Raw genomic sequence first — 16,029 nt, 5'->3', positions numbered from 1 at the left:
CAGCGCCAAGGGGGCCAGGCTGGCCTGGCTGGGGACAAGGAGGGCAAGGGGGCCCTGGCGGGGCACGACCGCTGGTGCTGCCTGAGGAAGGCACCTGCCGAGAAAAAGAACTGTTGCAAATAGGGCAAGAGGAGCTGAGGCAGGTGCGGGAAGAAGCACAAATGGCTAAGCACCTGCCTGGGATCGATACTATGGGACACTGTTACCGAGAGAAGACTAATACAGGAAAAGACTGCTTTATTGTTACCAGGGTTTACCAAAGAACTTGTTCAGACAGTTTTCTTCCAAGTTTTTCCAATTTCAATGTATTTTCCTCTCATGGATATCCCCATTTTTCCTATTGGTTCCCATCTGCTGCATTGCAGATACTCTCCCCGTTGGCTCCCGCTGAGTCCATGTGCCCTCCTTCCTTCCCTGGTTGGCTGTTTCCCATGTCAGTCCCATGCTCCCCCCTTTTTTCCAGCACCTTCCTCACCCTCCCCTATAGAAGTCCAAGCCCCGCTTCAATAAAGTTGTGACAGCACGGTGATAGCTCCACTGCGTGACAGTGTGTGTTTCCATCCTCTACTTCGCTCGAACCCACTTGCTGTCGCAGTCCCTCTCCCAGCCCAGCCTGCGGCAGCTGCCGGCCAGGGCCAGGGGCAGGGACAGGGCCGTGGGCCAGCCCGGGCCCCCGCGGCTGCCCAGCCCACGGGGCTGTGTCCCAGAGCCCGCCGAGCCAGAGCTCTGGGCCCGCGGAGGTGCTGCCAGCACGGGGAGGGCGCGGGGCTCCTCGGGCAGGGCTGCGCCGTCGCTGCTGCCCAAGCCACAGACAAGAGCAGCAGGCTGTGCACAGGAGCAGCAGCAGCCACAACGCCTGGGCCTCCTCGGGAGTCGTCCCCCGGGGGCACAGCTCTTTGGGCAGGAGAGGGGCACCGGCCCTGCCAGGACTGGGGGCGGTGACAGGTCTCCTTGGGTAAGGACTTGCCAGAGCTGCTGATTTTGGCGCAGCCCTGGCCAATGGGCTGGGAGCAGCATTGGTGCCCTTGTGTCATAGGTTTGAAAGGAGATGTGGGAATTTTTTCCCTAGGGTACCTCGTCCTCGCCCCCCCAGTCTGTTTCTTCTGGGATGGGGGGAGTTAGGGAGGGGGTGGGGGCAGAGCGGAGCCGCAGGCGCTGGGCAGCGCGGGAGCGGGGAGAGGGGGAGGTCTCCCGGGGAAGCACGGTTGCCACAGGCACGGCCGGGAGTCTGTCGTTTGGGGGGTTTCTTTGGGTTTGGTGTGCACCGGACAGAGCGGGGAGTCCGGTTTTGGCTGCCTGCTTTTGCTTTGCCTGAGAGGAAGTTTTTTTTCCCCACGGGACCCCTCGTGGAGAACGACTACAAGAAAGAGAGCAAGCCATCTCAGAGCGAGGTATTCTGCCTTCAGACGGCCTGTGGGAAAAAGGACTTTTTTTTTTTTTCCAGTGCTGGCTGCGAGCACAGGTGGCTGCGAGCAGCTGTTGAAGTGCCGGGACAGTCCTGCCTTCCCACCCCACTCCCCAGGTTGCTGTGGGTTTCTCCCTCCACCTGGGGAACTGGGACTTTGCTTTGTTTCTTCCGAAAGGTTTTGATTGCACCATTTGTTGTTTATTCAGATTTGGTTAATAAAAAGCTGTTTCTTTTCCACACTTCCACCGGAAGTTTCTTGATTTCTACATTGCAATCGTGTTAAACTAAGACACCTTGCCCTCACATTCCTTCTGTGTGTCACAGCCCCGTGTTCAGGAGGGCCACCAGCCGGCACTTCTCCCAAGGAGCCCGTGCCAGCTCGTGTGGAGGCCCCGTGGCCTTCCCGCTGCGGCTGCCTCGGCAGCCGAGGGGGCTCCTTCTGCTGCCGTGGGCAGGCACAGCAGGGGAGGGTTTGCTTAGTTTTTCAGCTGTGCCTAAAGTTCGTGTCCAGCTGTCTTGGATGCTTTGGAGAACGGACTCCTTCCCGCCTGGGGCAGGTTGGCTGGGCTAGGGGAGGCCCCAGGGCACGTGGCAGTGTGTCACAGGGCCCTTTGTGACACGGTGGGATGGCACGGGGCAGGGTGTCACAGGGCCCTTTGTGACACGGGATGACTTAGTAGTGGTGGTGAGGTGGCCACGCCTCAGTGCTCCTCGGAGCGTGCGACGGGACAGACGGGACAGAGCGGTGCTGTGCGGAGCCCCCGTGCAGCCAACTCGTTCTTTTCTGATCCGGAGCGTTTTGGTGGCGTTTTTGTGCTGCGAGTGCCCTCGAGGCCAGACCGTGGGACTTGGTGACACGGAGCTTCTGCGAGGTGTCTCCAGTCCCTGTGGCGGCTGCCCTTGAGGCCGCACTGCAGGACTTGCGTTTCGTAGCCTTTTCTATCTTTCAGGTGCCCTCGAGGCCAGACCGCGGGACTTGGTGACCCGAAGCTTCGGCGAGGAGTCTCCAGGCCCTGCGGCAGGTGCCCTCGAGGCCATTCTCTGGGGCTTCGTGCCCCGGAGCTTTTCCCTGCCATCTCCAATCCCTGCGGCGGCTGCCCTTGAGGCCGCACTGCAGGACTTGCCTTTTGTAGGCTTTTCTATCTTTCAGGTGCCCTCGAGGCCAGACCGCAGGACTTGGTGACCCGGAGCTTCAGCGAGGAGTCTCCAGGCCCTGCGGCAGGTGCCCTCGAGGCCGTTCTCTGGGGCTTCGTGCCCTGGAGCTTTTCCCTGGCGTCTCCAATCCCTGCGGCGGCTGCCCTTGAGGCCCGACTGTAGGATGGCGGAGAGACGCTTCAGCCTGTGCAGGTTTCTCAGGAGGAAGAAGAAGGAAGGCCCTGAGACTGCCCCTGCACAGCAGCCTGAGGAGGTGGAGCAGCCCCAGCCCCTGCAGGAGGGTGAGTGGCAGAGCTGGGCCAACAGCTGGTGGCTGTAGCCAGCTGGGCCTCTTCCCATCCCATCCCATCCCATCCCATGCCATGCCATCCCATCCCATCCTACCCCATCCCATCCCATCCCATCCCATCCCATCCCCTGTGGACGTGGCCAGGAAAAGGGAGGGGGAAGGAGGGCCCAGGACTGATCCCTGGCAGCTCCATGCACTGGCCATCCCGGGGCTGGCCCTGCCTGTGGAGTGCAGGGCTGGGCCGTGTTCTCCGGCCTGTCCCGCAGCCCCTCAGCTCTGACCGCGCTCGCTCTTTGCCAGATCCAGGCCGGGACCAGACACAAGAACAGGACCGTGCCCGTGGCCGCTTCCGCAGGGCAGCACAGGTACCTGCAGCCACGGCCTCCTGGGCTGGGCCTGCTGCCACTGCTCAGCCTGGCACCGCTGTCGGAGCTCTCCATGGCACATCCCTCTCTTCCCTGCCCTTTGTTTTCCTGTAGGCCGTTCGGAAATTCGTGGGCATTCGGCGTCCAAAGACCAGGATCGCACCAGGCGAGGTCATGGCACAGCCTGACCCCACGCCCAGTGAGTTCACGGCCAAGACTGACGGCGCAACACCTGAGGGCGAGGCAGACACTGACATCGCAGCCGTTCAGTGCCTGCCCAGTGCTCCTGGTCTGGACATTCCTGGGGAGAGAGTTGTCTCTGTGGAAGTAAGCAGCCTGTGGGTAGGGATTGTGTGGCCCCTCAAGCCAGGTCTGCTGGGCCCCCTCAGCCTTTGAGGCCAGCAGAGTGTGGTGGGAAGGGAAGCACTTCTCGGGGGCAACTGGGAAAATTGCTCCCTCTGGCAGCTCTCCAACTCCCCCCTGGCCCCTCCAGGCCAGACTTTGGAACTTGATGAGCCGCAGTGTTCCCAAACCTGCTGTGTTTCAGGTGCCTTCAAGGCACTTGTGCAGGACTTGGTGAGCCAGAGCTTTTCCGTGCCATCTCTCCTGCAGGAAGCCATGAAGCCAGAGAGAGACACAGAGCAGAGACCCCCCAGGGTGCCCAAGCTGGCCTGGCTGAAGGAGGGGGAGGAGGAAGGCCCTGGAGCTGGCCCATCCCAGCAGCCTGAGGAGGCGGAGCAGTCCCAGCCCCTGCAGGAGGGTGAGTGGCAGAGCTGGGCCCCAGGGCTGGTGGCTGCAGCCAGATGAGCCTCTTGCCATCCCATCCCTTGTGGACAGGGCCAGGAAAAGGGAGGGGGAAGGAGGGCTCGGGGCTGATCCCTGGCAGCTCCATGCATGCCGGGGCATGCCGGGGCCGACCCTGCCTGTGGAGTGCAGGGCTGGGCCGTGTTCTGCGGCCTGTCCCGCAGCCCCTCAGCTCTGACCGCGCTCGCTCTTTGCCAGATCCAGGACGGGACCGGACACAGGAGCAGGACCGCGCCCGGGGCCGCTTCTGCAGGGCAGCACAGGTACCTGCAGCCACGGCCTCCTGGGCTGGGCCTGCTGTCCCTGCTCAGCCTGGTGCCGCTGTCGGAGTTCTCCAGGGCACATCCCTCTCTTCTTGCCTTTCTCCTGCAGATGGTTTGCCAATTCAGCAGGTGCATTTGGAGGGAAGAGACCATCGCCATGGGTGCTGGGGGCATGGCAAGCTCTGACCTCTGCAATGCCGAGACCAGCGCTGCCCTGCTGGATTTGCTTGTGGAGAATGGTGTCTCCAGTGCCGAGAAAGTAAGCAGCCTGTGGCCAGGGCTGTAGCCCTGCAGGGATTGTGCGGGCCCTCACGCCGGCTCCGCTGGGTCCCCTCAGCCTTTGAGGCCAGCCCAGAGTGGTGGGAAGGGAAGCGCTTATCGGGGGAAGCTGGGCAAGTTGCTGGCTCTGGCAGCTCTCCAAGTCTGCCCCGTGCCCCCTGCAGGTGCCAGCCTTCGTCAGGTACATCCACCGGTGGCTCACGGCCAATGTGTGTGCTGAGCGCAGACTGGACAGGACTCTTCTGGCTCTGGTCGAGGCGCACCCCGTGGATGTGGTGGTGACTCTGCTGCGCTCTGCCCCATGCTGTGACAGGTATGGGGCCCCTCTGCCTCCAGGGCTCACCAGCCCATCATCCTGTAGAGCCCGTCCCAGGTGTCCCTCAGGCCCAGAGTTCCAAGGAGCCTCTAGCATGCCAGCCACGGATCCTGCTCCCATGTGCCCTCCTTGCTCCTCAGGGTGCTGTGGCTCTGTCAGCTGGGAGCGGGAAGTGCCCAGGCCGTGGCACTGTGGCTGAGAACCCGCTGACACAGAGCTTTGACCCCGCAGAGCTGCTGTGAGCATGTGGAGAGCAATCATCTCCTTGAGAACTACTGCAGAGTCGGTGCTGACGATCCTTGCCCTCGTCCTGGGAAGCTGGCCAGCCTGCAGCATGCGCACCTCGGATGGGGATGAAGCGGAAGTCTTTGCCCTGGCTGTGAGTTTCTGGAACCGGCCTTTGCTCAGCGCCACGGCACCTCCCCGGCAGCTCTTCATCCTCCCCCAGCACTGCATCTCCCTGCCTCAGGCACTGGGCTGGCAAGCTGGCTTAGGGGCAGGTTCAGGGGCACCAGGCCGGCTGCTCCTGCTGTGTCTCCCCTGGCCTCTCCCTGCCACGCTCGGGCCCTGCCCCATGGATGTCCGGGCACTGAGCGCTGTCTCCGGCTGGTTTCCTTTTTGCAGGCAACCGTGGCACTCTGGAAGATCCTCCATCTGCTCTGCTGCACACGGGCAGTGAGGGAGTGTTTCCCCAACCTCTTTGTGCATCTGCTCTTCCAAGTGTTCTTCAGCACAGTGCAGATGCCGGAGGAGGTTGACACCCTGTGGAGGGAGTGCCGGAAGCAACACAGCCTTCCCACCAAGCCCAACAGGTGCTCCATCCCACTCCTCCTGTCCCTGCCACGCCTTTGGGGCTGGCCAGGGCTCCCAGCATGACCTGGGCTTTGCTCTGCACGCAGGTTTGCAGTGCTGACCCTCAAAGCCCTGCTGCACCGTCTGCGCTGCGAGAGCGTGGTGGTGGCACTGGAGCGCAAGTGTGGCTGGGACACGCTCCTCAACGCCGACACCCACCACTACGCAGTGGGTCTGCTGGCCAGGTGAGACCCCCTTGTCCCCGCTGCCCCTGTCATTTCTGCCCTCTGCACGGGGCACCCCACGCAGTGCCCGTGGTCGTGGGCCGGAGGGCCTTGTCACCCAGGGATGGCCGAGCAGAGTGGCAAAGGCTGGGAGAGGCGGGTGCACAGGAGGAGCCGCCTGCCAGAGTGCCCTGGTCCCCTGCCAGGGTGCTGGGGAAAGACCAGGCCTCTGGGAGTGAGTCCCAGGAGAGGTTTGCCCAGCCAGCTCAGGCATGACAGTTCTTGTTTCCCTCCTGCCAGGGAGATGGGCTCTTTCTGCACCCCCTGGTGTTGCAGCATTGTGTGCTGCCTCCTGGAGCTGCTCAGCGAGGAGATGTGTCCCTGGGAGCTCCCTGCCATGGTGTTCCTTGTGGAGGTGAGCCTGATGGCGAGCGCTGCCTGGCCGAGCTGCCTCCACCTCTCTGGCCTTGTGCAGCCGCATCTGCGGGGGAAGCCCAGTGAAGGGAGCTGGGGCAGAGGGGGGGCTCCACTGTGTGCCCTTGGCCCCTTGCTGCTGGGGTGACACTTGTCCCCAGCTGTGTTTTGGGTCCTTCTGCTGCCAGCACTCGCGCTTCCCTCATGGCTCCTCAAGGCCAAGGAATGCCAGGGCTGGGCGGCACAGAGGAGCGGGCGGGTGGCCTGCGCAGGGCAGGGAGCCCAGGGGCTCTGCAGAGCCACTGCTGCTTTTGGGCAGGGCTGCCCGGGACGGTGCCGCGCCCTGTGCTGCTGCCTGGGCCCAGCCCTGTGCGGGTGCGGGCTGCTGCCGGCCGGGCAGCCCGTCACCGCTCCGTGCCTTTCAGACCCTGGTCTACCTGGACGTGAGGGAGTGCGGCGAAAGCGTCCTGCAGATCCTTTCAAGGCACCTGTGGAGCGAGTGCCCAGAGATGCGCCGCCAAGTGCTGAGGGGCCTGGTGGTGCTCAGCCAGGATGCCGTGACGGTGAGGAAGGGGCGGTTGGCCGAAGCCGTGCTGCGATGCCGGGGCTGGGGAGCACAGCTGCTGCCAGCTCTGCTGCCTCCCCGCTCAGCTGCCCGAGTCCCTCGGGACAGGCCTTTGGGCTCTGGGCCCCGCGGCAGCACGTGGGACTGCCCCGCCAGAGCGGGGTTGGGGCTGCAGCCCTTCATGGCTTCCCAGCACAGCCTTGTGTTCCTCACAGGCCAAAAGAATGGGCAGCCTGACTGAAAGCCTCGTGCAGCTCCTGTGGGACGCAGATGGAGAGCTGGTCCGGAGGACTGTCAGCGTCCTCGGCTTTCTGCTCTCCGATAAAGACATCCAGCTCTCCAGCCCCACCGCCCTGCAGCTGGCTGAGGCGCTGCAGCCGCTCTTCGACAACGTAAGGCTCTGTGCCCCGCAGCCACAGGCAACGGGTGCTGGCAGGAAACTTTGTGCCTTGTGGATTTTCAGGCCTGTGCCCAGGTGGGCCTGGAGAAGCCAGTGCTGAGGTCTTTTCATTTCCACCAGGCTGACAGCAGTGTGCAGCTGTCCTCCATCCTCCTCTTCCGTGGGGTGATGGTGACAGGGCAGAAAGAGGGAAAAAAGGCCCTGAAGCCACACGTGCGCCAGAGCCTGCTTCCACTCTTCTTCCACTGCCACGATGAGAACCAGAGAGTGGCAGAGGTGAGTGAGCACTTGTGGGCTCTGGTGTCCCCGTGGCAGGGGGCTGGGCTGCCTCCTGCCCTGGCACCTGATAGGCTCCAGCCTCCTGCTGGCCTTGCTCCAGGGACACGGCTCCTTTGCCCTGGGCCGTGGTGCCATCTCCCAGTGCTTGTTGCTCTGCAGGCCTCTGGGGAAGCGCTGCTTTGTGTGGCCGGCTTCCTGAAGAGAAAGGACCTGAAGAAGATAGTGAAGAGGAAGGAGCTGTGGATGTTCAGCGAGTGCCTGGTAAGGACGGCCATGAAGCCCCAGCCCCAGGCTGGAGCAGCCCCCAGTCCCCGACGCTCAGAGTGTGGGGCTGGCACTGTGGCCCTGCCCACTGCTGCAGCCGCCTGCGGGACAGCAGCCTGCGCCCCACACGCTGCTGCCTTGCCTGGGGCGTGCGGGCAGGGGAGGCCAGTGCTGGGCGCAGGCAGCTCCCGGCCAAGGGGCAGAGCCCCAGCCAACCCTTCCCTCCGGCCCTGCCTCTCTCTGCAGCTGCAAAAGGAGCGGAGTCGAGCGGCCGAGTACCTGCGCCAGGCTTTGCCGTACCTGGAGAGCCCACAGGAGCCCGTGCGAGAGGCGGCCATCAGGTTCACTGGTGAGCCACAAGGTCCCTCCCCGCCCCACTGCAGCTCGGCCCCAGCCCCGGCTGCTGCAGCGGCAGCAGGATGCGGCCCAGGGATGTGCTGGGGAGCCCCGAGTGCCCTGGCGGCTGCCGCCCTGTGCCAGCCCAGCCCTGGGGAGTCCCGAGGCGGGAAGGCCCCGGGCTCAGCCCTGCCAGGGCAGGAGGGTGCGTGGCCGGGCCGGCAGCGCCGCCGGGGGGGAGCTGTGCCGCTGGGGCCCTGACAGGGTCTGTGTTCCCAGGGATCGCCGGGAGGTACCTGCGGGGACAGCCCCAAGAGCTGCAGGACATCATCGAGAGTGAGTGAGGGCAGCGCGGTGTCAGCGGGGGCTGGCGGGAGGAGCACGGAGCCTGGGCAGGGAGCTGCAATCCTGCCCTGGCTGTGCAGGGCTCTGCTCCCTGCACGGATGAGGGACGGCTTGGGCAGAGCAGAGAGAGATTTCAGGGGCAGGGGGGGGGGTATTGGTGGCTCCGGCTGATCCCGTTGGGCCCTGCTCCCTGCTGGCCATGGCAAGAACTGGGTGGGATGGTCCTGGCAGGAGGAGCTTCTTGGGTCGCCACAGATCCAGGCTCTGACCTTGGCTCTGTTCCTCCCTGTTGCAGTTCTTCAGGGTCTGAGGAATGACACCAGCCCCGCCATCTCAAGCTTGGCGCTTCAGAGCTACCGTGTGCTCGAAGCTGCTCAGAGAGCTGCATCCCCCCAGGTGCAGCAGCCGCCAGACTGGCTGTGCGGGGCCTGCACGAGCTGTCCTGCTCTGCGGGGCAGTTTCTGGCTGTGCTGCCTGAGCTCTGGGGAGGCTTGATGTGGGAAGCGGTGTCTGCTGGGCCCACGTGAGCCTGCAAGGAAGACCCCTGCTGTGGAAGCACTTCCCTCTAGTCCAGCATAGGAATATAAAATTCCTCTTGCCACACACAGAGGCTCAGGAGTGTTTTTTGGTGCCCAGTTTGCACAGGGCATTGGGGGAGAGGGGAAAAAGGGTCCTTGTGCTCAGCAACGCTTGCCCAGGTGTGCAGTGAGAAGAGAAAGAGCCCTAAGTCCCCTTGGCCTTTGGTGGTGCTGTGCTGAAGCCTCCAAGCTTGCAGCAGAGCAGCTGGGCAAAGGCTGGAGCTGTGGGGCTCCCTGAGCCAAAGGTCCTTGGAGATGGCCAGAAGCCCTGTCCCAGGCAGGAAGTGCCATCTGTGTCCTGCCCAGGTGTTGGCCGGCTGCTGTGGCGCTTGCCCGGGGCGTCTGCCGTGCCTGCGGCAGAAGGGCTGGAGGCCTGGGCAGGAGGGTGGGGACAGCGCCAAGGGGGCCAGGCTGGCCTGGCTGGGGACAAGGAGGGCAAGGGGGCCCTGGCGGGGCACGACCGCTGGTGCTGCCTGAGGAAGGCACCTGCCGAGAAAAAGAACTGTTGCAAATAGGGCAAGAGGAGCTGAGGCAGGTGCGGGAAGAAGCACAAATGGCTAAGCACCTGCCTGGGATCGATACTATGGGACACTGTTACCGAGAGAAGACTAATACAGGAAAAGACTGCTTTATTGTTACCAGGGTTTACCAAAGAACTTGTTCAGACAGTTTTCTTCCAAGTTTTTCCAATTTCAATGTATTTTCCTCTCACGGATATCCCCATTTTTCCTATTGGTTCCCATCTGCTGCATTGCAGATACTCTCCCCGTTGGCTCCCGCTGATTCCATGTGCCCTCCTTCCTTCCCTGGTTGGCTGTTTCCCATGTCAGTCCCATGCTCCCCCCTTTTTTCCAGCATCTTCCTCACCCTCCCCTATAGAAGTCCAAGCCCTGCTTCAATAAAGTTGTGACAGCACGGTGATAGCTCCACTGCGTGACAGTGTGTGTTTCCATCCTCTACTTCGCTCGAACCCACTTGCTGTCGCAGTCCCTCTCCCAGCCCAGACTGCAGCAGCTGCCAGCCAGGGCCAGGGGCAGGGGCAGGGCCGTGGGCCAGCCCGGGCCCCCGCGGTTGCCCAGCCCACGGGGCTGTGTCCCAGAGCCCGCCGAGCCAGAGCTCTGGGCCCGCGGAGGTGCTGCCAGCACGGGGAGGGCGCGGGGCTCCTCGGGCAGGGCTGCGCCGTCGCTGCTGCCCAAGCCACAGACAAGAGCAGCAGGCTGTGCACAGGAGCAGCAGCAGCCACAACGCCTGGGCCTCCTCGGGAGTCGTCCCCCGGGGGCACAGCTCTTTGGGCAGGAGAGGGGCACCGGCCCTGCCAGGACTGGGGGCGGTGACAGGTCTCCTTGGGTAAGGACTTGCCAGAGCTGCTGATTTTGGCGCAGCCCTGGCCAATGGGGTGGGAGCAGCATTGGTGCCCTTGTGTCATAGGTTTGAAAGGAGATGTGGGAATTTTTTCCCTAGGGTACCTCATCCTCGCCCCCCCAGTCTGTTTCTTCTGGGATTGGTGCAGTCGGGGATGGGGTGGGGGCAGAGCGGAGCCGCAGGCGCTGGGCAGCATCTTTTGAGAACTGAACGCTTGAAAACATTTTAATAATGGTAACTCTGATAATATCTTGTTATGGCTTAACCCCAAATGCAGAAACTATCACGTAAAGAAAATAATCAGGATATCATAGAAATACATAATCTTCTTACTGCTCTTATTCTTCTTCTTATCATTGTTATTTCACTAAAGTATACAAATATTACCAGGTCAGAAACAGTTACACAGATGGCAAAGTAGTTAACCAGTATATAGTAAGGAATTTTATACTTTAGTATTCCAGTTACTACAAAGTTCTTGTGTGTGTTTTTTTGTGTCTATAGAAACCATACCCTAATATTTACATTTTCACTGCTCTCTTTCATATATATGAGTGTTTCAAGCAATATTTAAGCAATTATGAGGTCATTTCATTTCAAAGGCCTAATACATTATAGAATTCTCTGCTCCTATTGCTTTGTCTACCGACATCAGCAGCTCAAGGTATGTGTATTTAGTTGCTTAGAGTATTCCTATTTGTGAAGCATTGTATTCATTTCACAAACTTCTTACAGATAAAGCTGAGATAGCTCAACCAAAATAACTTTGGAAATGAGAACAAGCACATGTTTGAAATCCACAAATATCTCAGGTTATAGTTTTATTAAAAAAAAAAAATTGAAACACAGTTTGCTTTAATGAATGGCTCATTAGTGGTTGTGAGATCTGTATCTCCCATTTTGCCACTAATTTATTGAATGGTTGTAGCTAAATTGCTTTCACTTTTACTGCTGCTGTTTACCCATCTTTTCCCCTTTCTCATTCTCATCCATTTCACACTGCAAAGTCTTTTAATGTGGTGTAATCTGAGTTCTCAAAGCTATAAAGCTTCCAGCTTACATTCTAGTACTGTAATAATTTGACTTCAGAGAAAAAAAATCATTTAAATGACTTCCAATTCTCCCTCTCATTTGTCTCAGTTGTCTGTTTTGCTCCCAGCTGATCTTCTATTGGGCAAAAATATCAAGTTTGTATCTGTGACGTGAACCGGACGTGGTTAAAAATAAAAAAAAAAAGTAAGATACTAAATTCAAATAATTTTGCCCTGGGTAACATAGGGCAAAACATTCTCTTTTTGATTACGCTGATCCTTTAAAGCTACTTATTAGGTAAATCTATTGTAAACTTCTGTAGCACTTGTGTACAATACGTATTTGGCCTTATAAAAAATTAATCATGGAACTTAACTTCTTCAAAGTGATACTGAATACTGCAAACTAAGGCCAAATGTGACCATACACCTGCTGTGTAAAATTCTGTCAACTGATTTACCTGAAAAAAAAGAATGTAAGGAATTGATTCAGTTTTAATAAACGAACACCATAAATGCTAACTTAATACCTTCAGATACTCTTTCCTATACTTGTCTTGCATACATTTTGGGGGGACAGAATGATTTCTGTACGTGTATCAGAGCATGATTCACTGCTAAACTTCCTGACAGCTACTGCTAATCAATTCTGAGGGAAAAAAAAATACCACTGTGTCATTTTTAACTCCTGTAGATTTGACTTGCACCCTAATGGAGATCAAAAAGTTAATTGCTCTAGTAATTGCAACTTTGATCAATAGGAAAAAAACTAAATCTGTCATTTACAAATGGTTTTTTTCTTCATTATACACCGAATTAAGTCACCTTGCTGTTCTGGAAGGTGTGGGCCTTTCATTGCGAAGAAGTAACGCATCAAGTAGTTTTCTTGCAGCTCTTAGATAGTAATTATACTCAAGTATTTAATGTATCACAGCAATTATTTTCTGCTCTTCAAAGTTTCCTGTCATTTTTCTGTGAAATGCTGCATTACAACACGAAGGAGGAGAGAATTTTAAATTAAAGCATATTCTTTATTATTATTTTTAATCAGTAAAGAATATTACCATCGTTCATGATTTAAAAAAAAAAAAAGACAAAAAGAAAAAGAGGTTTTTTTCCCAAAGAGCACTGGACATCACTTACAAAGGACCAAGAAGACAATTTTGAAGCAACGGGGTGAAAAGGAACAAATTCAACTTTTAGGATGAACACTAGGAATGTTTTACTAACGTTGAAATCTGCTAAATTCTAAATAGTCTCCCCGAGGAAATTGCTGCAGCCCATTAAACAGAAATTGAGAGCATATCAACACTTGGTAACATATCAGAACAAACAAGTCAATATTGAATGTAATGACAAAAATGTTTGAGTGTTCTGTTTTCAAATATCTGAGAAAAAAGGAGGGAAAAATACCCACTTGTCAGAGCTTCCAGGGTGGGTGGAGTGAAATGAGCTGCATACCCAGACACAGGCACTGGGATGCTCCAAAATATGCCTGTGCTTGAAGACAAGCAACTCTCAAAAGAATTGATCTCAGCATAATTTCATAATTTTGTTTTGAAGAATCATTTCAGGTGAATGACTTCAACAATCATTACATCAGATATTTTGTAATTCTATCTATACTGCAAAATTTTATCTTTCAGTATGTGTGCACAGTCATTAAGTTCTTCCAGCTCTTATACTATGCTCTTTAATGTTCTATTCTCTGTAACAGAAATTTACATTAAAAAGTAAATGCAAAAAAAAATCTTGAATTATAAAACTACTGAAGTGACACTGGAAAATCAACTTTTTAATTGTAGTTTTACAATCTGTGGTAGTTAACTTCCATTAAAAAGAAAAGACGAAAGTCTGGCTTCAAACATTCCTTTCAAGAAAGTGTTATTTCCTTGTGTCTTATTTCTAATAGAACCATAAGAATCCCATAAAAAATGAACACCAATACAACAGTATTATGCTTAAGGGAAGCCAGCCCTCTAACACGAACAATTATTTTTCTGGTAGTGATTTTCATTGACCCTGAGGGATGGTTTTCTTTTAATTGCACCTAATGAGTTGGCTAGAATATCATTTCTCTCATTTCCACACAAATTAGTTGTTGTATAACTAGAATGCTGAAGGGGTGAGAGAGAGCATAAACCAGCTCCAATTTCCACATCACCAGAGCTATCAGCAAAAACAGCACTTTCATTTAGGAAAGGTTTTCACAAGGTTGGAATTTTACTGTAAAATAGCACGAAATTACTTTAACACGTAATTTCTCAACAGCCCGTTCTCAAATTTGTTTCTTCTTCTCAAAAAATTTCTCTTTTGCAAAGAAGAAAAAAGGAAAAAGAAAGGTGAATGCACTTTTAGAATAATTTTAGATTCATTTATATGTTGCAGGATGGTGTCTTACTACCTCTTCAAAGCAAGGCATGTATTTTTTTTGATTGCCCCAGCACAGAGTTACTGACTCAGAACCAGCCATATCTAGAAATATCCTCACACACTGAAGACTGTTTTTACTCCAGTGAAGCTGCTTTAAAGTAGACTAGCTAAAGATCTGATTCTGATCAAAAATCCATCAAAAGTCAGTGGGGCAGCACTATGACTATTAGTCAAGATGCAGGGTTAAAAACCTTAACTACAATCACACAGAAGATGTGTGGTAGCCATGGTTTGAATCCAAGTAATTTTAGATTTACATCAGCATTGCTGGCACTAAATCTAACATCTACTACTTTGCAAAAGGATCAAGCAAAATCACAATAACTGAAGAACAAGCCAAAAGTTCACACTGATCTCTCAACATTTTTCTGGGGAGCAGAATTAAATTATAACAAAACCCCTGAAAATTCAGTGAGGACATTTGAATTCATATACCCCAAAATATCTTGAAATACAAGGGAATTCATGTAGGAAATCAAGACAAATTTTCCCAGAGACAGGCATCATCAGATCACTTCTTGTAAAGGATCTAAACTATGCCCAGTAGAAGTTTTTTTACCTACTCAAACAGTGGCTTTGAGGTGAAGGTACTGGTGAAAGACATTAATCCTGTGGGATGCCAACCATCTTGTTTTAATCAAGGGTTTGGAACTTGAAATGTTGGGTGACTCTTGGAAAGAGCCTGATATCACAGTCTAGGCAAATCTCTGCTCCTATGCCTTTGAATTTCTCTTCCTAAATGATGTTCTTGTTCCTAAATTTCTAATGAAAACGTGTAGATGATGAAGGCATTTGTGGCAGCCTGAAATTTAACATCACTTGTTACAGCTTTGCTTTTGGTCAGGTATCCCTTGACTCTACTGCTGTCCTTAATTAATTTACTATGTTTTTTCAAGGGCCTGTCTTTATCAAAATACCATTCAGATTATTTAACTTCATATCCCTTAAACTGTGTGCAATCAGGTGCTATGATGTTAAGTATCCTACATTTGGCAAAAGCAGAGTGTACAGAAGTAATTGTCTCTCCCACCGATTTATCTTCTAATAAAGAAGAAAAGGAGCATCAGAGAACTGTGTTTATTACATTAAAATAAATTCTTTTTTTCCAATCAGCATAAAAAAATGTATGTTTTGTCTCAGGGGAGTAATACTTGTTAGGTCACCAAAGCCATTCTCTTTTAATTGGTGTCATATGAAGACAAAACTTAGCATCAGTTGCCCACTGTTCATTTGAAGCAAGCATAGCAACAATTAAAAAGTGCAATTCCTCCAAGAGTGAGATTATATATCAAAATTACATTTACCTCTGGACTTCAGCATAATTTTTTCCATTGCTTTAGGACTGCAGTTACAACTACGAAGTGATTCAGAGGTTTATATGTAACTTTAACTTTAAATCACGCATTTATAGTGAAAAATAATCTCTATTTCTAGGATTTGCTGGATTCTTTTTGAATTTGGTTATGTCTAATTTACATTGGCTTTCTCTAAATAAGGCTATAAAATCTCCTATAACTGAACACACAGTTTCATCCTCTATTTGATCAGTGTCCCCTTGTTTTTGTTAGAGCCTAGGAACAGAAACCACTGATCATGACTTTTGACTAAGAATACTCCTCTGTGCAGCAGCTCTCAGCTACCAGTTCTGTGCTTACTAAATAAATATTCATCGACATTGTCTTTAAACTTATTTAGCTTTCCACACTCTTTATTCCTATTTGTAGCACTGTCTGGACACGATATATATAAAATATCTCACATTTTAAAGCTCTGCTACAAATACTGCAATACAGATTGCCACATCAAAATCTTAGAGGCATTTTCCACATACAAGTCACATATAATATATATGTGTGTGTATATATATATATTTTGTGTGTGTATAATATACATGGATATAATATGTATATATATATATAATATATATGTGTGTGTATATATATGTATATATATGTGTGTGTGTTAATGAGGACCCTGGTTCTATAGTGATCTGTAATAACATTTCCTATGTTCATTTCTCAGATGAATGTCTGACTTTTGCCATGCTTAGTCGTGGTTTGTTTTCATTTACTTTTAGCTTAAGTGGTATTGAGGTATTCCCAAAATTTGGGTGGGTGAAAAAACAGC

General features: G+C 53.5%; 1 protein-coding gene across 2 annotated transcripts; it reads left to right on the top strand.

Moving 5' to 3' along the window:
• Nucleotides 1-2,580: 2,580 nt before the first annotated feature.
• LOC135416873 (maestro heat-like repeat-containing protein family member 6) lies at nucleotides 2,581-9,038 on the top strand. 2 transcript variants are annotated; one of them, XM_064660160.1, is made up of 18 exons: nucleotides 2,581-2,844; nucleotides 3,153-3,217; nucleotides 3,332-3,544; nucleotides 3,830-3,977; nucleotides 4,220-4,284; nucleotides 4,394-4,543; nucleotides 4,728-4,876; nucleotides 5,111-5,258; nucleotides 5,504-5,691; nucleotides 5,779-5,916; nucleotides 6,196-6,310; nucleotides 6,735-6,872; nucleotides 7,090-7,266; nucleotides 7,395-7,550; nucleotides 7,713-7,814; nucleotides 8,064-8,166; nucleotides 8,433-8,489; nucleotides 8,794-9,038. In XM_064660160.1, exons 1-18 carry the CDS (start codon nucleotides 2,727-2,729, stop codon nucleotides 8,991-8,993), a joined length of 2,430 nt encoding a protein of 809 aa, XP_064516230.1. In that variant the 5' UTR covers nucleotides 2,581-2,726; the 3' UTR covers nucleotides 8,994-9,038. The 2 variants fall into 2 exon arrangements, with proteins under 2 accessions (XP_064516230.1, XP_064516231.1); XM_064660161.1 differs by lacking the exons at nucleotides 3,153-3,217; nucleotides 3,332-3,544; nucleotides 3,830-3,977.
• The last annotated feature ends 6,991 nt before the right edge of the window (nucleotides 9,039-16,029 follow it).

The sequence above is a fragment of the Pseudopipra pipra genome, chromosome 7 (assembly GCF_036250125.1).
Source record: "Pseudopipra pipra isolate bDixPip1 chromosome 7, bDixPip1.hap1, whole genome shotgun sequence".
Lineage (NCBI taxonomy): Eukaryota > Metazoa > Chordata > Aves > Passeriformes > Pipridae > Pseudopipra > Pseudopipra pipra.
Note: the sequence above shows the minus strand (reverse complement) of the source record. Positions and strands in the feature narration are given on the sequence as shown.

What these genes read in the sequence shown, in the direction of transcription:
- LOC135416873 (XM_064660160.1), top strand. Translation starts at nt 2,727, where the DNA reads ATGGCGGAGAGACGCTTCAGCCTGTGCAGGTTTCTCAGGAGGAAGAAG. An exon ending in GCTTCCGCAGGGCAGCACAG is followed by an intron (nt 3,218 to 3,331) that starts GTACCTGCAGCC and finishes GTTTTCCTGTAG; the next exon opens with GCCGTTCGGAAATTCGTGGG. An exon ending in GCTGCAGGACATCATCGAGA is followed by an intron (nt 8,490 to 8,793) that starts GTGAGTGAGGGC and finishes TCCCTGTTGCAG; the next exon opens with TTCTTCAGGGTCTGAGGAAT.